The 21,997-nt window shown below is 46.3% G+C and overlaps 1 protein-coding gene across 1 annotated transcript; it reads left to right on the top strand.

Annotated features, from left to right (window-relative positions):
* Positions 1-1,887: 1,887 nt before the first annotated feature.
* LONP1 (lon peptidase 1, mitochondrial) lies at positions 1,888-21,180 on the top strand. The gene is made up of 18 exons (XM_066635960.1): positions 1,888-2,315; positions 7,829-7,917; positions 9,520-9,639; positions 10,552-10,780; positions 11,279-11,340; positions 13,774-13,903; positions 14,073-14,156; positions 14,741-14,961; positions 15,229-15,367; positions 15,822-16,000; positions 17,154-17,241; positions 17,398-17,520; positions 17,802-17,918; positions 18,735-18,875; positions 18,982-19,147; positions 19,402-19,610; positions 20,030-20,194; positions 20,776-21,180. Exons 1-18 carry the CDS (start codon positions 1,896-1,898, stop codon positions 20,938-20,940), a joined length of 2,847 nt encoding a protein of 948 aa, XP_066492057.1. The 5' UTR covers positions 1,888-1,895; the 3' UTR covers positions 20,941-21,180.
* Positions 21,181-21,997: the final 817 nt, after the last annotated feature.

Genomic DNA, 21,997 nt, shown 5'->3' with positions numbered 1-21,997 from the left:
CAGATTTGAGGACTTGGGATATAGCAACTCTGAGTTAACCTTTCCCAGGCTCAGCACATTAAAACAGCCTCACCATTCATTTGCAATACGGCAACAATATTAAACAACCTAAATTGCTCCCAATCCTAGAACAAGAAGCATTTGAAAGGCAATATTTTAAAAGTAATAACATAAAATAAATTACATTCTCCTCCCCCAATATGCCTTAAGTTCAAAGAACATGAATTCATCTGACTTTTGGATCTATCCATGGTATTCTATGGGAAGCGTTTTCTTTTGAGCTGCAGGAGAGGTGAGAAAGAGCATCAAAAGGAAACTTCATACCCAGTCTATTAAGTTGCTACTCTATCCTTTTCTTACCTCTTTGGTGTCCATGAATAGAGGACCAGAGGAGGCCAAACTGTAAAGATCCACAGTGACAGAGTGATACAATGCTGCAACCATAGAAAACAACACAAGATTTATAAAACGATAATATAGTTTATGCTAAAATACAATGCATTGAGCAGCATTATTTCTTATCCCATAATAATACAAAGAAATACATATGATTAAATATCACCATGTGAACCCATAGTCTATTGAATATAACATTCTTAAAAATTCTTAATTTAGTATTTTTAATACTATCCATGCACATAACAAAAAGTGGCTTACTTTATTCAATATTCAATAAATGTCATTGATTTATTAAGCTACAATTTACAATATGATTACTTAAGTTGTGTATATTATGTACACAGGTATTTAAATTATAATCATCATAACTCTATTACAAATGAAAGAGGATGCTAATATGTTCAGCATTACAATTTTAAATCTTGTCACTTTGATCAGCCACTTATTCAGATAATAATAGTATTTAGACCCAAATCCTAACCCACTTTCCAGCTGGCATAGCTGTGCCAATGGGACGTGTGCTACATCCTGTGGCTGGGGGACACTCATGGAGACCTCCCTCAATCGAACAAGGGAATGTTTGATTCCTTACCTAGGAGCTGCATTGCCCTGATGTCAGTGTTGGAAAGTGCCCTTAGTGTTTGACAGGATCCTGCCATAGCCTATTTGTTTAGAGTGGGATTTGGTTGCTTTTTTAATTGAACGCTATTGAGTGTTTCTTAAACTGTGGGTCTAGACCCACTAGGTGGGTCTTGAGCCAATTTCAGGTAGGTCCCCATTCATTTCAATATTTTATTTTTAATATATTAGATTTGATGCTACTAAGGTATGTGACACACTTTCCTGGGAGTAAGCCCCATTGGCACTAATGGAGCTTACTTCTGAGTAGACATGCATAGGATTGGGCTGTTAGTTAATTGATTTAGGCTGCAATCCTAACCTCACTTTTCTGGGAGTAAATTCTACTGAACACAACAGGACTTACTTCTGAGTAGAGCTGCTTAGGATTGTGCCCATAATTGTTTGGGGGGGGGTGTTAAAAAAGTTCCTGCTTGATGATGTCACTTTCAGCCATGACGTCACGTCTAGGTTAATGGCATCGCTTCCTGTGGGTCCTGACAGATTGTCATTGTAAAAAGTGGGTCCCGGTGGTGACACGTTTGAGAACCACTGCTTACATACAGAGACTATGGGAAACTCCTGCAATGGACTTCAACCATAGAGACTGGGAGGAGGGAGGGAGAGAGAGGCGGCAAGTACCCGGATGCTGCTCCTTAGCTTGTGTTTCCTAAGCACCGGAAGTTGGGTGCGACTTCCTCTCTACCCATGGCACGCCGGCTGCACTGTAAGGCGCCATCGAGTCGGGGGACGGAGAGAGAGGCGCCGAGTACCCGGATGTTGCTCCTTGGCTTGCATCTCCTTAGCGCCTGAAGCGGTGGCCTCTGCCCATCGTACTCGGTCGCGGCTGTAGGGCGTCATCGGAGCGCGCCGGCAAGATGGCCGCGGCCGTGGTGCGGTCGGCGCTGTGGCGCTGCGGGCGGTCCGCGGCGGTGGCTCCCCTGGGCCGGGCCTGGCGGGGCCGGTGGCGCCTGTGCTCGTCTCCCGGCTGCAGGCGGCCTCCCGCCTCCCCTGCCTCGGCGCCGGCGGGGCCTAGCAGCCTGTGGGCGCCCCCCGCCACGCAGGCGTCCGAGCCGCTCTTCGTGCTGCGGGGCGGCCCCGGGGGCGAGGAGGACGGCGGCCTGGAAGGCTCCAGCGGGGACGAGACGCCCGGCTCCGGCTCGGGCTCCGGCGACTCCGGCGCCCCCCCGGTGGTGACGGCGCTCGCCCCCCTCATGGTTCCCGATCGGGTCCCGCAGGTGCCCCTCATCGCCGTCTCCAGGAACCCCGTCTTCCCCCGCTTCATCAAGATCATCGAGGTGAGGCCCCCCAGTGCCTCAGAGCGAGGCGAAGCCTGGGTGGGTGGGTGGAGGGCCCAGGCTCCCTTGCTGAGGAAGGAGGACTCTCAGGCTGCCAGGAGTGGGGGGAAGCCTCTGCTTCGGAGAGGTTGCCAGTTGAACTGGGCAAGGGACCACTGGTCAGACTGGGTGGAAACCGGTTTGTGCTGGTGGACACACAGGGCAGTGGTGGAGCACCTGCTTTGCTTGTGGGGGGGCATTCAGTCCTGGATACTTCAAGCAGGGGCATGCGAAGGCTGGGGAGGCGGAGTCCTTCGAAAACGCTGCTGCGGGAGCATGTGGGTTGTGGGTGCTTGGGTGCCTCCCGTGGTGGCGGCACTTTTCAAAGGACTCCGGCGCAGAGGCTCTGCCACCCCAGACTCCCCACCCACCACATGACCCTCATCTCAAGTTCTGAGTATCTCCTACTTCTGTTCAAGTTAGCATTGCGAGGTTTTGGAAGCAGCGTGCCATCTATAACTAGAAGTGTTTGTTTCAGTGCCTAACAGCCCAATCCGATCCACACTTTCCTGGGAGCAAGCTCCAATGAGACTTTACCCCTGCTAATTGGGCAAGAGGCACTTTTTCAAGTGGATGCTCCTCTTTTTAGCAGGGAGAGAGTAACTGGCCCACCTCACCCCAGCAGTGTTTTTTCTAGTGGCTGTCTGCTGGTGTTCTTTTTGCATCTTTTTAGATTGTGAGCCCTTTTGGGACAGGGAGCCATTAGTTGTTTGATTTTTCTCTGTAAACCGCTTTGTGAACTTTTAGTTGAAAAGCGGTATATAAATACTGTTAATTTAATTAATTAATTAATGGGGCTTACTTCTGAGTAGACATGCATAGGATTGGGCTGTAAAATAGGATTATCACCTAAGCCAGGGGTGTCAAACCCGTTTCAGACAGAGGGCCGAAGTTCCTACTCATGGCGCCTGCTGAGGGCTGCGAGTGACAGCGTTAAGCAGGAAGTGGCATCATTAAGCAGGTGATGGCCAGAAATAAGCACTTTGTTCTCATGTGGAATACTATTAGCTGCAAATGACAGGAGAAAAAGTGCAAAACTTGTTTGTATTTTCAAGATACAAGAGAGCCCAGTTATCAGTCTGGGAGAGCCTAATTATAACAGGAGTTGGAAACATTGCTTCTGTGGGCCATATTCAACCTGAAGATCTTATGTGTGTTTGACACCTCTGGTCTAAGCCTTACTGAACACAATAAACTTACTTGAGTAAATAAATACAGTGATGCCTCGCAAGACGAAGTTAATTCGTTCCGCGAGTCGTTTTGTATTGCGAAAATTTCGTCTTGCGAAGCGCGGTTTCCCATAGGAATGCATTGAAATTTAATGCGTTCCTATGGGCAAAAAAAGTCAGAACAAAGTCAAATTTGGTTTACAAAGTGTTTATTAAGTGCTCTTTAAAGGCACTTACATACTGTACAGAGGATTTCAAAAATTTCAAGCACAAAACTTCAATCCATCCTGGGTATTAACGGTTGTGCGATTTAAAACAAACAAAAAAAATGCAAAAAAATTCATTTTGCGAAGCACGGCCATAGAAAAATTCGTCTTGCGAGTCACCCAAAAAATCGCAAAATGCTTTCGTCTTGCGAGTTTTTCGTTGCGCGAGGCATTCATCTTGCAAGGCATCACTGTAACAGTGTTTCAAACATCTTTATATTGTGATGGTGTGCCATAAATGAATTAAAAGAAGCAAGCAAAAGAGGCAGTATTTGCGCTTAGGATTTTTACCTTTGACTTAGATTTTCTTTCTCTTCACTCTATAGCTGCTTGGCAGTGAAGGTCTTTCATATTTATTAATGATGCAGAATTTTGGAAGCTCAGTCCTTGAGGAAGGTCATAAATCTTGGTCTTTTTTTTCCTTCTCTGCCCCTCTGAAAATCTTGCTGCTTTGTCCTTCACTCAGCTTTGAGCTCCTTTTGCAAAAATCATGTTTATTGGGCCTTCAGGGTTGACAGCTGTGTTTTCTTATCAGGTTTGATTGTGACTAGTCAACATGAAAGGGGGGGATCTATTAGAAGGAAGAACGTTTCTTATTAATGGAAACCTTTCAGTCTGAGAGCAGGTTTATCTTCACTGTTTTACTCTCGTGTTTGAACATAATTTGCATTAATACTTAATGTGCCCTACAAACTCCTCTTTTAACAAGTGGGATAGGCACACTTTCATTCTCTCAGGGATTTCATGTGTCTCTCAGGGATTTCATGTGTCTCAGGCCAGGACACATGGTTGGGATTTCAGTGATTTCATCATCCTATTCATGCAGTGTTACTCATTTCAAGAAACTCACTTAAAAGTTATTCAGTTGAGTGGTTTGAATCAGGGAGTTGAACCATTCAGAATCTGGATCTACAGTAATTGTGGCTTCAAGTCAAAGAGTTTTTTTTAAATTCTCTGGTTCACACACAATACAGAATTGACTCAGAAACCCATTCTGACATTTTAAACTGACCTTGAATCAGTTTGGATTAGTTGCATGTAGAATCATATCAAACTCCTTTTGTTTGAGTTGTAACAATGAAATGAATATGATGATAAATACACTGCTCAAAACAATAAAGGGAACACTTAAACAACACATCCGAGATCTGAATGAATGAAATATTCCTATTAAATACTTTGTTCCTGACATAGTTGAATGTGCTGACAACAAAATCACACAACAATCATCAATGGAAATCACATTTATTAACCCATGGAGGTCTGGGTTTGGTGTCATACTCAAAATTGAAGTGGAAAAACACACTACAGGCTGATCCAACTTAGATGTAATGTCCATAAAGCAAGGCAAAATGAGGCTCAGTAGTGTGTGTGGCCTCCACGTGCCTGTATGACCTCCCTACAACGCCTGGGCATGCTCCTGATGAGGTGGCGGATAGTCTCCTGAGGGATCGCCTCCCAGACCTGGACTAAAGCATCCGCCAATTCCTGGACAGTCTGTGGTGCAACGTGGCGCTGGTGGATGGAGCGAGACATGATGTCCCAGATGTGCTCAATTGGATTCAGGTCTGGGGAACAGGCGGGCCAGTCCATAGCATCAATGCCTTCATCTTGCAGGAACTGCTGACACACTCCAGCCACATGAGGTCTAGCATTGTCCTGCATTAGGAGGAACCCAGGGCCAACCGCGCCAGCATATGGTCTCACAAGGGGTCTGAGGATCTCATCTCGGTACCTAATGGCAGTCAGGCTACCTCTGGCGAGCACATGGAGGGCTGTGCGGCCCCCCAAAGAAATGCCACCCCACACCATTACTGACCCACTGCCAAACCGGTCATGCTGGAGGATGTTGCAGGCAGCAGAATGTTCTCCCTGCCGTCTCCAGACTCTGTCACGTTTGTCACATGTGCTCAGTGTGAACCTGCTTTCATCTGTGAAGAGCACAGGGCGCCAGTGGCGAGGTTGCCAGTCTTGGTGTTCTCTGGCAAATGCCAAACGTCCTGCACGGTGTCGGGCTGTCAGCACAACCCCCACCTGTGTACGTCGGGCCCTCATACCACCCTCATGGAGCCTGTTTCTGACCGTTTGAGCAGACACATGCACATTTGTGGCTTGCTGGAGGTCATTTTGCAGGGCTCTGGCAGTGCTCCTCCGGTTCCTCCTGGCACGAAGGCAGAGGTAGCAGTCCTGATGCTGGGTTGTTGCCCTCCTACGGCCTCCTCCACGTCTCCTGGTGTACTGGCCTGTCTCCTGGTAGCACCTTCATGCTCTGGACACTACACTGACAGACACAGCAAACCTTCTTGCCACAGCTCACATTGATGTACCATCCTGGATGAGCTGCACTACCTGAGCCACTTGTGTGGGTTGCAGACTCCGCCTCATGCTGCCACTAGAGTGACAGCACAGCCAGCATTCAAAGGTCACCCAAACATCAGCCAGAAAGCATAGGGACTGCGAAGTGGTCTGTGGTCACCACCTGCAGAACCACTCCTTTATTGGGGGTGTCTTGTTACTTGCCTATGATTTCCACCTGTTGTCTACTCCATTTGTGCAACAGCATGTGAACTTGATTGTCAATCAGTGTGGCTTCCTAGGTGGACAGTTTGATTTCACAGAAGTGTGACTGACTTGGAGTGACATTGTGTTGTTTAAGTGTTCCCTTTATTGTTTTGAGCAGTGTAGATAATTTTTAAGCAATTAAATTATTTTGAGGCTTTTACAAACAACACATAAAAAAATAAAAACACAGAAAAATAAAATGTATAACCATATTATTGCAAAGCTGAGTATCTGATTATTTAAACTAGTTATCCCTTTTTTGTAATTCAGTTTCAGTTTAGTGAAAGCCTTTCCAGACTGGTTTTAGGGTTCACTTTTGGTTTGACTTCCTGGTTTGAAGAGCACTTGCTTGACAGTTCAATGATATGCTGTTGATTTGTTGGCAAAAATGAGGTTTTGGCCTTGGCCATGCCAGAAACTTGGAATGGGTCCCCTCTTGTCCTTACTCTTGAGCTGGTTTTGAGTTCTCTCACCTGAAAGGCCTCTACAGCTTCAGGCACTGATAGTATCAGAATGCCAAGGTTACAATCTCTTAAGAAGAAGAATGCCAAGGTTACAATCCCTTGCACACTCCCAGCAGTTTTTTGTCTTTAGTCCTTGACTAAAACAACTGGGAGTATGCAAGAGGCAGTGCTGTTGACAAATTTTGGCAGAGGCTGCAGTCTGCGTAGAAGATGTTTATTTCTCCATGTGTACATGTATAGATGTGATATATTTACACATTGGTAAGATAGGGCAGAATTAAGAAATTATGGCATGTTCCCAGACATTAATTAAGAAATTATGGCATGTTCTTATGGATTGGGATAGAAGACCATGCTGCAGCCACCTCTCGCTTGATTTCCAGGCAGACAAATGAGTATAAAACCTTAACTTTTGAATCCTCTGAGAAAACCACTGATAATAAATCCTTGAAATTAATCCATTTTTCTGGGGGTAGTAATAGCAGGAATGCTAGTGACATAAAAATTGTGTTTTCTTGGATCAATTCAAAGTTCAATTGATTCCAGCACTCAAGACCCAACCAGATACTTGTGGGAAGCTCACAAGCAGTACCTGAAAACAACTGGGCCTCCTCTGTTGATTTGCACTCAGCACTTGGGAATCGGAAATACCCTGGCTCTGAACATCGAGGTTCAGTTGATATATCAGTTATTACCCATTGACTGGCTTCTGTTCCTCCATGACTTTGTTGTTAAAACAGAACCTACACAGTCTAAACCAGTGTCCATTGCCCATCTTTTGGCCATGAGTTCCATAGGTTGACCAAGTGTGTGAAGCATTTCCTGTTGCCAGTCAGTTTCAATGGGTTGCAAGGAAGTACAGTATAGCCTAAAACTTTGTTTTTGAGAGAGATCTTCACTCTTCTCCTCTCCCCCCGTTTTTTTTTTCCTTAAAAAAACCCAGTTGAATTGTAGTGATAACACTATCTTTCTGAGACCACCTTTGAGTCTTTCTCATGTCTCTTAATGCTTAGGTGAAAAACAAGAAACTGGTGGAGCTTCTGAGGAGGAAAGTTCGCCTTGCCCAACCATATGCAGGTGTTTTTCTCAAGAAAGATGATAAGTAAGTCATGATCACAAGAGACACTGGCGTTTATTTTGTGAGCATCTGCAGCACATCTTTCCCCAAAGGCCAGTTTAACAAGCAGTCGCTTCCTTAAAAGTTAAAAGGCAGCATGTTATGTTGAGGAACTGCTCTGAAAGCCCAATCCTGTGCTTGGCGGCACAGCTCCATGCCGCTGAGCACTGTTGCAAACGTGCCATAAGGCACGTTTGTGAGCCTCACTGCCAGGCTCCCGCCCGTGCTAGCTCTGCGCCGGCCAGTGTTGTGCTAGCGCGGGACGGTCGCCCTACTTCCGCAGCTCGGCGGTCTCCCAAGCCGTGGCACGGTAGGTGGCAGTGGGGAGGAGGCGTGCCGGGGAGGCCGGTGGGAGGCAGATAGAGGGCGGGAGGCGGTGTGCTGGGGGGTGGGCTGGAGGTGTGCCAGGGGGAGGGAGGGAGTCAGTCTTGTCCATGGAGCTCTGCTCTGTAGGATCCAAGGCACTCGTGTAAGGCTCCCATTGTGGGGCTGCTTACCTTACCTGGGAGAAGGGGACAAAAGTCCCCTTCTCCGGAGGCGCCTCCTGCGGTAGCCCGGGAGGCGCAGGATCTGGCGGCAGCCCTTCTTGGTGCCGCCAAGCCTGGGCGCCCTGGGCAGCTCAGGATTGGGTTGCTGTAACCTCCTTTTGGCTTCCAAATTAAAGTGCTTATCTTGCCCAGATTCCTGCAGTCAGAGATCCAGAGCTAGTAGAGTGGACTGTTGTCCTGCTGGGCAGGCATGAAGTCTGTTTGATATTGAAGTGCAGATCAATTGTAAATTGTTGTGCTCTCAAATGTAGTTCGGGAATCCTCCAGGGCTGTGGTTTTCAACTCTCCATGAGTTTGAAACCAGCAGTAAGTCTTTGCGGGGGGGGGGGGGAGGCAGCAGGAGCAGGGGGAAGGCAGCGACGCGATCCCCAGGATCGTGTCACTCAGGGGGCTGCAGGGACTGGGATGCACTCACCAGTCCCTGCAGCAGCCATCCCTGTGTGTGAGGAGCCCTGCGCGAGCGCCTGCAGGGCGCCCCAAGTCAGGGAAAGGGAGCGCTCTGCTCTGTCTCCGCAAAAGCGGAAGCGGAGAGTGATTGCCCCACTCTCCCTTTCCCTGACCTGGGGCGCCCTGCAGGTGCTCACGCAGGGCTCCCTGCATGCAGGGATGGCTGCTGCAGGGACTGGAGGGTGTGCCCCAGTCCCTGCAGTCCTGTCAGAAGGGAAAGTGGAGCAATCTCTGCTTCTGGTTTTGTGGAGCGGGGCGCGATCACTCTGCTTTCACATTTCCTGACCTGGGGAGCCCTTCCGAAGGTTGCGCAGGGCTCCCCGTACCCCCAGGAGGCTGCAGGAGGCTTGGGCAAGTGCACCCAAGCCCCTGCAGCCCCCCTGAGTGGCACGATCCTGCGGATCATGCCGCTGCCTTCTCCCTGTCTCCTGGCTGCCCCCGCCCCTTCAGGGGGCAGAGGCCAGGACCCACAGGCTGGGGCATCGCGACGCCCCAGTTTGAACACCAATGGTCCAGGGAATGATCTTGGAAATTAGTGTCTCTTCCTGCCTCTACTCTGTCTCCAAAAATAATTCTGACTTTGTGTTGCCAGTAATGAATCGGATGTGGTAGAGAACCTGGATGAAATCTATCAGACGGGGACATTTGTCCAGATTCATGAAATGCAGGACCTGGGGGACAGACTGCGTATGATAGTCATGGGGCACCGAAGGTAATTGCCCCTTTGCCTTTCTTTTCTTGTAAGCTTCTGTGTACTTAACATGCTGTGAGGAGAGGGGTTGTGGCATATTTGGTGTGTGACTGTTGCGATGTATTCTATCTATTCTACCTCTGTCACATTTTCATTCCAACTTTCTTCTGAAGTGTGTCGGTCAGCTTACACAGTGCCTGCTCCACTTTATCTTCTAAATAATCCTGTGATTTAGGTGAGAGCAGGGTTCTTCAAACTTTTTGGTCAGAAGGCCGCATCAAATATCTGGCGTGGTGTGGAGGGCCAGAAAAAAAATTTAAATATAAAATTTAAATAAATAAATTAGAGATGGAACTTAGATAAGTGAATAAATGAGTGAATGGGCTCATTCGTTCAGCCTCTCTGGCCCTCAGGACACCCTCCAGTCATAATCAGAGCACAGTTCTGGTCATGTTCAGTTGAGTAGGCCAGAGGCTTTCAGGGACAAGAGGTTGGCTGCAGGCCAGAAAGAGGCTTGCTGCGGGCCACATTTGGCCCCCCAGGCTGGGTTTTGGAGACCTTTGGGTTAGAGTATGAGTTAGTGAGTTGCCCAAGGTGCCCAGTGAGCTTGATGGTTGAGGGAGAAATTGAATCCAGGCCTCCCTGGTTCCACTCCAACACTAACTAGTACACCATGCTGACTCTCAAATTTAGTAATAGCTGTACTCTTTTTTTTTTTTTTAACTTGGGAAGAATTGCTTGGAAAGGTTTCCACAAGGAAAATTTTTACAATGTGTTTCAACACACTTTGATGCAGTTCAGTAAACTCCAATGCCCATTTGGCATTAGGTGAAATTTGAATCCAGCTCTTCTCCCTGCTTCCCTCAAAAAGCTGTTGTACCAGCGACTGTGCCTTCTGAGCTGATTTCCACTGTCCTTTGTCTTGGGCTTCAGAATCCATATAAATAAGCAACTGGAAGTGGAGCCTGATGAGCCAGAGATCAAGCAGAAACCCCGGCGGAAGCAGAAGCGTTCGAAGAGGGAGAACGAAGAGCAGCTAGAAGTTAAGGACCAGACAGCTGAGGTGATACTGGAGCCCCTGGAGACCTCTCTGGGTGAGGTGCTCATGGTGGAAGTGGACAATGTGGAGCATGAGGACTTCCAGGTTACAGAAGAGGTCAAAGTGAGTAAGGGAACCTGGCAGGGCTATTGCTAAGAGGGTGGTGATCCAACTGTACACTCAGGGCGCAGTCTTAACCCCTTATGTTAGTGCTTTCCAGCATTGACATAAGGGCAATGCAGCTCTGAGGTAAGGGAACAAACATTCCCTGACTTTGAGGAGGCCTCCGTGGGTGACACCCAACTGCAGGATGCAGCACACGTCCCATTGGCACTGCTATGCCAGTGCTGGAAAGCGCTGACATAAGTGGTTAGGATTGCACCCTCAGAAATTTAGGGGCATACTCTCTGTTTGTGAACCATTCTGAGAGATAATGCAGCATGAGTAAAAATTCTGTTTGGCTCTAACAGTGCAGGAGATTCTACTCATGGCAGTGAGACATCTCTGGGGAAACATCCGGATTCTGTTAAGAATGGAAGAAGGGGGTCCTCCTTGTCTTCCTTGTACTCTCGTATCCTTCACCTTCATTCCTCAGATTCTGTCCTGGTCTTCTGTTCACAGGCTCTCACTGCAGAAATCGTCAAGACTATCAGAGACATAATTGCCTTGAACCCTCTTTACAGGTTTGTTCTTCCCTTCTCTCATACCTTTGAAAAGTCTGCTGTGTTCTTTTGGACTTCTCTGCCCCCCAAATTTACTAAGGCAGCTCCTGTGCTTGTGAAATAAGTACAGGTCCAGTCTATTTATACACGGATTTTTTATACACGGATTTGACTCATTGCGAATGGCCCCTCCAAATGAGAAGGAATGTGCTGATCCCTGGAGAAGGGGAAAAATGCATCCCTTTAAAATCAGTTAAAAAAACTAAACAGTCCTTTAACAATAGCCTCCTTAATGAGAGAGAGAGGGCAGCTGGCTGACAATCCATCAATCCTTCTCTCTCCAGTGGACCCCTCCCTTCCACCTGAGAAAAGAAAGGTGATCACTTTGTACTGGTGAAGGGAGGGACTGAGTGAAGTGCTTTTCTAAGCCCTTGGAGTGCTGATTGATGGATTGTCTTCCTAATGACTCTTATCTTACATCACAAAAGGTCAGCAAAGCTGTTTTTAAATCACCTGAGCAAAGAAACTTTGTTTTTTAAATTGTTTTGCTATAGTGAGTTTTTTTGCCATTCACTTGAGTGCTTGGAATGGAACCCATTTTTTTCCATGTGGCTTGGCGATTGGTGACTGGTTAGGATGTTTGCTTTAACTGTTTTATAAAGAAGACCTCAGCAGTCTTGCAGTCGCCTTCAAAAAGTTAGTAGTTCAAAATAAAATTTTCTTTGCTTACTAGTGTAGGTCATTTGGACCATATCAGCAGTCTGAGTAAAAGTAATGTGTTCTTATCCAATTTACTGAAACTCCGCAATCTCCCTTTTATGAAGGCTAGCAAGTAACTGAGCAATGAGATTGTAAAAAGACCGTATCACATCAGACTGTATTTGGATGGGACTACACTTTGGAGTTAAAATGGACAGAACATTTTCTAAAGTAATGATTAACATCTTCAGATAATAGCAATGATAAATTATTTATTAAGAATTGTCAGGGTAGAATTGGGTAACGGGATTAGATTATATTAGTAGGGTAGAATTTCTTAATAAGATTGCACAGTACTGTGGTACAGTAGTATGATGGGTAACGGAAGAGCTTGACTGGACAGCAGAGAAAAAGAGAACTTTGGCCTGGTAACTTCAAAGCCAGAGGAGGAATGGTATTTCTGCAAGATGGCCCATTTAAGAACAAAGGGACAGTTGGGATGAATTGCAGAGACCAACTGGTCAAGCAGGCAGAGCCATAAACAAAGGGTAAATTGCCTTCAAATGCTGAGAGACCTAGGCGCCAGTAGAGACTTTGAGGAGAGATAAGGGCGGATAGGAATGTAACCCAGGTGTGAAGAATCAGCCTGGTAACTGAGGGATGAGGCGGACGTGACAGGAAATGTGATTGGTTTGAAACTTGGGGTGATGTGAAGTGCATATTTTGAATTGGATGATTGGCCCAGTACCCCTCGTGGGTCTTGGAAAATTTCCTATAACTATGCACAAGGCAAATCCATCCTTTGCTCCTGAGCCTGGCATTTGCCACACGAAGTGCTGTGGGAATGTGTATCCATTTGCCAAGGTAACTGTGTTTGAAAGTTAGGTTAGTACTCAAGTAGAGTAGAACGAGAGAGCTTTATTATTTTCCTTACTTGCTGTACATATGTTGTACCTAGGTGACTAACCATCCTCTTGTCCTGGCTTAGCCAGGATGAGTATTGGTCACCTAGGCAATCTGAAACTTACTTTGAATAAACTTTCTACTTTGTGTGTGTGTGCGTTTCATGCTGGAGGGGCTTTGCGCCTTTTGGTGCCTGTACTGCGGGTGGGTTATTGAGGCTGGAAGGAAGCAGCCTGCCCCACAAGAGTGCAGAAGCCCTTAAGGCAGGGGAATGCCTTCTTACATGGCGGCAGGGGGTTGTTATGAGCAAGCCTAACAGGTGAATGTACACATACATGGTACTGGCTCAGCATACGTCCTAGCAGTTTTATTATTTTGTGAACTGAGCGAGTGATGAGTCAGGGAGACTCTGGACAGAGTATAGGCAGAAGATTCCGGCAGCAAGAGGCTCAGCTGGATGCTGTGGACCATGCATTGTTAAGCTCGTTTCCATTTCCATCTCCAGCGCAGGAAGCATTAAAGTTCGCCGTATCGTGGGGACAGTTAACGCCTGTGGGGAGTGTGAAGGATACCACATTTGTTGAGACAATGGATGCCTAAGGAGCAGCTGGTATGGAATGTGCTGCTGGAGCGATCCCGAGAGTGAAGCTTGCAGAAATACCATTCCTTGTCTGGCTTTGAACTTACCAGGCCAAAGTTCTCTTTTTGTTTGCTGTCAGGTCAAGCTCTTCAACAGCCACTGGAAAAGATGCTATGTTGGGGTGAAGATAGGAAAGTGGGTTATTAATGTCATAATAGTGTATGAGGAGACATGGCTATGCTCTAACTCTTTTGTTTGCTGGCTCTTTCCAGAGAGTCTGTGCTTCAGATGATGCAGGCAGGACAGCGAGTGGTCGACAACCCAATTTATTTGAGTGACATGGGTGCAGCATTGACGGGGGCCGAGTCGCAAGAACTGCAAGACATCCTGGAAGAAACAAATGTAAGGGAAAGCCATGCTGCTACCCAAACTGTCTGGAGTAACCAGGCTGCCTGAGTCGAACTGGCCACTTCCTGAACAGACGGTCACTTACAATCAGGGACTTGGGTACAAGAAATTGGATGAGCCAGTTGTGAGTGAAACTGAACAGTATATTATGTTTTTCTTCTAGATTCCCAAACGTCTTTACAAAGCCTTGTCTCTCCTCAAGAAGGAATATGAACTCAGCAAGCTCCAGCAGCGGCTCGGGCGAGAGGTGAGACCTGGAAAGGGAAACAGAGTTTCTCTGTTCTGAGTTTCTCTATGCTGAGTCACATCACCGAAAGGGGAACTCAGAGTTTCAGACTGGTGTGAAACACCACAGAGTATTCCAGCAGCCTCCTAGTCTTGTTACGGCACTCTCCCATAGTGAAGGAGAAATGGAGGGAGTGGAAGACTGTCCAATCAAGTAAAATGCCCCTTCCTTTTTGTCAGCCCTAAACTGACTACCCAAAGAAAATTGGGATCACTGAATTCTGGTCTTACAAGAGAAGAAAAAAAACTTCCCCCTCTATTTTCTCCACACTGTGTATAATTTTATACACCTCTTAGCAGAGTTTTGGGTCTCCCCTGAGGAGTCTTATTTTCTAAACTCAAAAGACCCATGCATTTGAGTCTTCCCCTGCTTGAAAAGTGCTCTAATTATTTTGGTTGCTCTCTTCTGCACCTTTTCCAGCTCTGCAGTGTTCTTTCTGAGTCAAGCTCAGGGCTGAGGGCTGGTGATTTAGTGTGGGGGCTTGATGCATAGGAGAGCTCTCTTGGAAGATGTTAAACAGCAGCTGTCTGTATCTCTGTGTCCAGGTCGAGGAGAAGATCAAGCAGACCCATCGCAAATACCTCCTTCAGGAGCAGTTGAAGATTATCAAGAAGGAGCTGGGCCTAGAGAAAGAGGACAAGGATGCCATTGAGGAGAAATTCCGGGAACGCCTTAAGGAGTTGGTGGTGCCAAAACATGTCATGGAAGTGATTGACGAGGAGCTGAACAAGCTGGGCCTTCTTGATAATCATTCCTCTGAGTTCAAGTGAGTCTTTTTCTCTGGGTTTTGCATAGGTGCAATTAACAACCACTGTTGAGATTTACATTGTTACTGTGTTGTGGGGTTCCGGGATTGGGGGGGGGGGAGGTCATTGTGAGTGTTTTGATGTCTGTGCCAATGTTTTGGATCCTGGGATTGATCTTGGAAACTTTCAAGAGGCTTGTGTCCACCTTGGGGAGCCCCTGTCTACTGACTTAAGTAGCTTCTACTGTGCTGATGCCATTTAGTTTCTGTGTTTATTTTTTTTGTCAGTGTCACCCGGAATTATTTGGACTGGCTGACGTCCATCCCTTGGGGAAAGTGTAGTGAAGAGAACATGGAGCTGGCCAGAGCTCAGGCAGTTTTGGAAGAGGATCACTACGGCATGGAAGATGTCAAAAAGAGAGTTCTGGTAACAACCAGAGAGAGAGGACCTTTGGTTCTTCTAGCCCATGCTGCTTGGACTGCCCATGCAGCTCACCATAGTCTTGGGCAAAGCAAGAATATTTTCAGCTGTGGGTCTTCAGGATCAGTTTTCAACCATAGATGCTGCCAGGGATTGAACTTGAAACCATCAGTGTGTAGATGAGCTTTGTCTACATCCCTTTAAAATTTAAAGTCCAAGCAGCAAATAATCATTTTTTTTACAGATTATGCATAAGATTTGGTAAAGCTGCTGCAAATTTGAAAGCAAGGCTTATGACACATTTCTGTGTTAGAGACAATTGATCATTTCATTCAAAGTCAAGGAAAACAAAAAGTTTAGAGTTGATTAATATCTGAAATAAATTCCAACCAGGCCTTAAGTACATTTGAGGCCATGTCTTACCTTGCTTCTGACTGTGCTCTCTGCCTGTCTATCTCAGGAATTCATTGCTGTCAGCCAGCTACGGGGATCCACTCAAGGCAAAATTCTTTGCTTCTATGGCCCCCCTGGTGTTGGCAAGACCAGCATTGCCCGCTCCATTGCTCGAGCCTTGAACCGGGAATATTTCCGCTTCAGTGTTGGTGGGATGACCGATGTGGCAGAGATCAAAGGGCACAGGTGAGTGACTTGAACTATTGGCCATATTTCCTTAGATCTTTCTCCGGAAGATTCTGGAGACATGGGTTGCTGCTGTTTCATTGGGAAATGACACCTGTACTTTGTGCGCTCCCTGCCGAGTAGATTGCAGTCACATGCCAAGAGCAGCTCAGTTCTGTAACCTTCGTAAATTATGAAAATTGGGGAACTGCCTTATTTATTCTTTGTAGTTTTAACCAAGAGGCTGTTTTGGTATAAAGAAGCCTCATTCTTCTGGCTTGATATGAATGGGGGGGGGGGGGGAAGAGAAATTAAAAGCAAAATTGAGATAGTAAAACAGAACAGCTCCCCCACCGCCTCCCCTTTCTCCTAACTTCTCATTCAATTTTGACAGTTCTCCTAGTGATTGACATTGTAACACATGCTGTGTGTGCAGACTCTTGCGTATATTCAATGAAATATATGTAATTTATGAAATTTTGGATCATGCAAAGGTTCTTGTTAAGGGTCACCAGTTCTGCAGAGAAGATACATTTTTCCCCCCATAAAGATCAGAAACTGGTGTTTTCTACTTTAAGTTGAGATTCTCAGGGAACTGAATCCTCTGCCTGCTGCCACATTCTCTTCTTTGTCTATAAAAAGTGAAATGTCCTGATCAGAGATCTAGAACAGGGACTACAGAAGCCAGGGATGCTACTAATAAAGATCAGTTTGATATGCATGTCTTCTAAAAATTTAAACATTTTAAATTACAGGCAGCCTCCCATATCCACGGGGTTTCTGTCCGCCCTCCACAGATAAGGAAACAGCAGATGCAGGAGAATGCTGTATTAATAGCGCCTCCCCCTGTGAGCTCATTTGAAGTACCTTTGTTTTACTGTAGTTGTGCTTGCTCCTCCTGCTTCCTGTTCGACACCTGCTAGCGTGCATTCTGCTTACCTGCACACTCCGTTCTTCAGGTGGCAAGAATGTTAAGCAAGAAGCACCCGCTCTGCATGCACTACTACAGTAAAACAAAGGTGCTTGTAATGGGTGCCTTGGGGGGGGGTTGCCCGATCCTCAGATAAGTGAAACTGTGGATATGGGGGCCTGCTCGTATTTTGAAATCAGGCAACTATGCAATTTCTGTATGTATCAAGTGTGTGATTGCCCAGTGTGGTTTTTTGTTCTGCAGGCGGACATATGTGGGAGCGATGCCAGGGAAGATAATTCAGTGCCTGAAGAAGACAAAGACAGAAAATCCCTTGATCCTGATTGATGAGGTAACATCACATCAGCGTCTTCCTCTTGCTTTTGGAGGTTGTACACCTTTTTAATGTGGAGACTACAGTTCCATGGATCCCTCAGTAAGGTCCCTAGTTTGGACTGGGTGGATTGAGACAGGTGCCCAACTCTGAGAGGCTGTTTGTGTACCACAGGTGGATAAAATAGGAAGAGGCTACCAAGGGGATCCCTCCTCAGCACTCCTTGAGCTGCTGGACCCAGAGCAGAATGCCAACTTCTTGGATCACTACCTTGATGTGCCAGTGGATTTATCCAAGGTATGATTTTTGTCATCTGTCTGAGGCTCCCCTGTTGCTGATATTAACAATAGCAGAGAGGTGCTTTGGGTGTGGTGTTGGGAATCTCTCAAATGTTCACTTCTGGCTGTTTTGCTTTGCTGTGCTTGTGGCTAGTTGTAAAGGCCAAAAGGGATTTGGTAGGAAGCCAGAATTGCTGGTCCTGGTAATCTGGAGTGGGAGGGCTCTAAATCACACCCATATCTAGAGCCCAGGTGTTCAACATCGAGCCATTCTCTCTTTCATCCTCTCTCCCCCACCAGGTGCTTTTCATTTGTACTGCCAATGTGACGGAAACAATCCCAGAACCCCTGCGGGACAGGATGGAAATGATCAACATCTCAGGATATGTTGCCCAAGAGAAGCTGGCAATAGCAGAGGTGAGAGCAGCATTGCGCTTGCCAAATTAAAGATGGGATAGAGAACTCCAGCGATGAATTCTTGAGAATGGGAGATTTTAAAAGAGTTTTTGGCCATAATACCAGAATTGTTTAGACCGCAGAACTTAAAGCACTTCACATACGTTCTTAGCAACAGCCCTACAAACTAGTCCAGTTTCACAGACTGGGAGTGGAGGCTTCACCACTGAGCTACAGTCCCTTGATGAAGATGTTCTTAAACAACACATGTAGTCATTGAGAACAGAAGATCCAGACACATTATACTGTATGGTGGGCTCTTGGTAGCCATGGGGGATCCGTCCCCCTGTGAATACCAAATTGTGCAGATAATGAAATCTGGGGGAGGGACACGCTCGCTAACTGGAAGTGCCTTTCAGAAGCATCCCAGAGGTCCTCCAGCTGCAGGATCAGCATTTGCATATAAACCACTGATGCCAAGCACACAGATAAGTCCATTGTAGTTAGTCTGTAACATTTCTGTCTTGCCCTTCCTCAAAAGAGAGCATGCATGGCCCTACATCTGCTGTGAGAAGTGGGATCTGCTGAGAGGTAATGAGGTACTTCAAGATCACCTTCATGGTTGACCGGTGATTTGATCTCTCCAGTCATAGTACAACACTCTAACCGCTACCCTACAGTAGCTCTTTTGAAATTTCTCAGTTTCCAATGGCAAATCCAAGCAAAGCACAGGTGAACCACAATGGCAGAACAGCATAGGGGAAATAGCAATGTCTCTTCGGCCTGCTGGGAGTTTAGTAACCTGGGAGCTCTTCCTGTCTTCTCTCCCCTTCATAGAGGTACTTGGTCCCTCAAGCACGTGTCTTATGTGGGCTGGATGAGAGCAAAGCCAGCATCACACCTGATGTGCTGACTGTCCTCATTAAGCAGTACTGCCGGGAAAGTGGTGTGAGGAACCTCCAGAAGCAAGTGGAGAAGGTGAGGTACTTGTGCCTTTGGCAAAGGAAGCAAAGCTGCTGAAGTTCAGTCTACCCTGGAGCGTGCCTGTGTCCTCTCAGCCTGAACCCTCCTTTCTCTGGCTCAGGTGCTTCGGAAATCTGCTTACAAGATTGTCAGTGGAGAAGCAGAGAAAGTAGATGTGACACCAGAAAACCTTCAAGACTTTGTTGGGAAGCCCATCTTCACAGTGGATCGAATGTATGAAGTGACTCCCCCTGGAGTGGTAATGGGCCTGGCCTGGACAGCCATGGGTGAGAAGATGATTTGTGGTTATAGTTGTGACAAATCTTAGCTTGGCTTCAAATCTGTATTGAGTGCCAGTGCAGTAAAATATGTGGTAGAGAGTCTCTTTCCCAGCTGCCATATTAATGAGAGAGGAACATCCAGTACTGAATCTGAATTGGACCATAGCTGAGAACACCTTGGTTATTATGCCTGGGCTTGCATGGGAAAGGGTGGGAGGAGGAACAGTTGTGACTTACACCCTACTCCATTCTTCTTCTAGGCGGCTCTACTTTGTTCATTGAGACTTCCTTCCGGCGGCCCCAAAACAAGGAGAACAAGGATGGCTCCCTTGAAGTCACAGGCCAATTGGGAGATGTGATGAAAGAGAGTGCCAAGATTGCCTACACCTTTGCCCGGGCCTTTCTAATGCAAAGGGAGCCTGCCAATGATTTATTGGTGTCCTCCCACATCCACCTCCATGTGCCAGAAGTACGTGCTATACTGGATGCTTAGTACAACTTGTGAGCCTTATAGTAAGGCAAAGAGAGATGGCTTGCTCTGGAGGACTTTTGGCTTCCATGCTGCGTGCAGTTGGTTCAGGTGCATAGAGAGATGTTCTTGCTGGCTGCTCCCTATTCATTTTGATTTGATTTTAAAAAGCCCACTCACTGGGGAACTGTGTGCTCATAAGGCCTTGGTTGTTCTGACCTTGCTGTAATGCAGGGCAGGGGGTGGGGTGCAGGAGCACTTATTTCTATAGTTCAGAAGTCAAATAAGGTAGTGGTGGTGTGTTTTCTTGCTGCATAGTTTTGGTGGTGTGATTTATTATGAACCACCTTGAATGCAGCATATTGGAGAAGAGGTCCTTTTAATAAGTAGGTCTAACTGTGTTTGTTTTTTTCTGGCAGGGTGCCACACCAAAAGATGGGCCCAGCGCAGGCTGCACAATAGTGACCGCCCTGTTGTCCTTGGTGATGAATCGCCCTGCAAGGCAAAATGTGGCCATGACTGGGGAAGTGTCACTGACGGGCAAGATTCTTCCTGTTGGTGGAATCAAGGAGAAGACCATTGCAGTAAGTTGGGGCTAGAATTGCTTTCCTTGGGCTGGTGCAGGAGAGCTAAACACTGCCAGACTAGAATTAACTCGCCCTTGATCTTGAAAACCCCTTCTCAGTAAATAGCATTGGACAACATCGAGGCTGTTGTAATGTGGAAGCAAATGAGGAACTGTGCAGTCTTTCCCCAGCAATGCCTTCAGGTTATGGGTTTAATAAAGTGAATCCAGGTGGCTCTTAGGAAGTGAGGCAAGCCACACAATAGAGTGAAGCAAACATCTGTCTTTTCCTAGCCAAACCTAAACAATGGTGAGTAGCCAAAACGATACATGAAGCAAAATTCACATACCTCCAAGCCTCTTTTTCATAGCTTTCTAGCATTGGTCCATCCTATTAGCTATAGATTTGACAGACTGGGGGAGAGAAAGGAGCAAGATCCTGCCACACAGGGATTAATCTCTTGTAGCAGTGGAGTGGCAGAAGCCACTGTTACCTCCAGGCACTGAATCCTCCTCTTGCATTCTTCTTGTCCTCCAGGGAGGCAAGAGAGCAGGGAGCTTGTTCCATAGCATTAACTTAGTACTCTCCTTTTTTCCCAGGCCAAAAGAGCTGGTGTTTCCTGTATCATACTCCCATCGGAAAACAAGAAGGATTACAGTGATCTTGCTGACTTCATCACAGAGGGACTGGAAGTACACTTCGTGGAGCATTATAAAGAAATCTTTGACATTGTTTTTCCAGGGCTTGACTCCCCAGGAGGTTGAGCTGCTGCAGCAGCACATTACCTCTTTGGTATGTCTTCTCTCAGCCCAGCCATTGTGCCTCTGATTCAGAAGCAAGATGGTTTTAGTTCAACAGAATGAACTTGACTTGCTGCTATGTAACCAGTACTCCTAATGATGGACTCCTAATGATTTATTTCCTCCTGGTTCCAGTTGCTGTGAAGCATTTTCCACACCAAATTATTTGAATTATGAACTAATTAAAAATGTTTCCACTGAAAATGGGGTTGTGAAATTCTAGAAAAATAGTTCATGGGATGGGACTCAACACTCTTCCTCTTTAAAACTGAATTTTCTCCTTGCAACTTCTGTTGAGTTACTTTCTGCTGAGGTCTGTTGTGTCATTTCCAAGCCTGTTCCTGAAGGAAGGTTGCCAAGAATTGAACCTGGAAGCTTCAACATGCAAAATACATGCTGTACATATGGAGCAACAGCCATAATCCTAGAAGTGTTTGGCAATACTGTTTTACTCAGAAGTAAGCGGTAAATAGACTTGGGTTGTTATCCTGTCTTACTCACCAGAAACAAACACCTACTTATTCCTTTTGGATTTAACAATGACAAAAGGAAATTAACAGTGAGTGGTAGTCCTTTCTGGAGTAAGGGGAGCAGACTATTGTTGGATATTGTTGACACCTTCTACTAGTGGTCCTTAGAACAGCACCTGCCTTCTGAATACACCAACATGGAATTAAACGTTGAAGTTGCATGCTTTCCATTCACCTATCTTTCTGCAGAAGCTTGCCTCTAGCACACAAGTTTTAAAAATGATCTGTCAAGGGGTACTTTATTTTTGGATTTCAGTTCTAAGCACAGTGACAGGAAAGGATGTTCTGTTGAACATGCAAAGGACCTACAGTTTGTAAAGATAAATCAAGATGGCATTTTTGGTATGTCTTGTTTTAACTGGTCCTGTTAAAGGAAGTTAACTCATCAAGGGTCCAAGCCTTCTCTGGCTACTGTGTATGTGTTGAAGTCAGCTGTGGTCTATTAATAGACTACTGTGTATAACTTTAGTAAGAATACTGCATACAGAGTA

Source organism: Tiliqua scincoides, chromosome 8, assembly GCF_035046505.1.
Source record: "Tiliqua scincoides isolate rTilSci1 chromosome 8, rTilSci1.hap2, whole genome shotgun sequence".
Lineage (NCBI taxonomy): Eukaryota > Metazoa > Chordata > Lepidosauria > Squamata > Scincidae > Tiliqua > Tiliqua scincoides.
Note: the sequence above shows the minus strand (reverse complement) of the source record. Positions and strands in the feature narration are given on the sequence as shown.

What these genes read in the sequence shown, in the direction of transcription:
- LONP1 (XM_066635960.1), top strand. Translation starts at nt 1,896, where the DNA reads ATGGCCGCGGCCGTGGTGCGGTCGGCGCTGTGGCGCTGCGGGCGGTCC. An exon ending in AGCAGCGGCTCGGGCGAGAG is followed by an intron (nt 14,157 to 14,740) that starts GTGAGACCTGGA and finishes CTCTGTGTCCAG; the next exon opens with GTCGAGGAGAAGATCAAGCA. An exon ending in CCTTGATCCTGATTGATGAG is followed by an intron (nt 17,242 to 17,397) that starts GTAACATCACAT and finishes TGTGTACCACAG; the next exon opens with GTGGATAAAATAGGAAGAGG.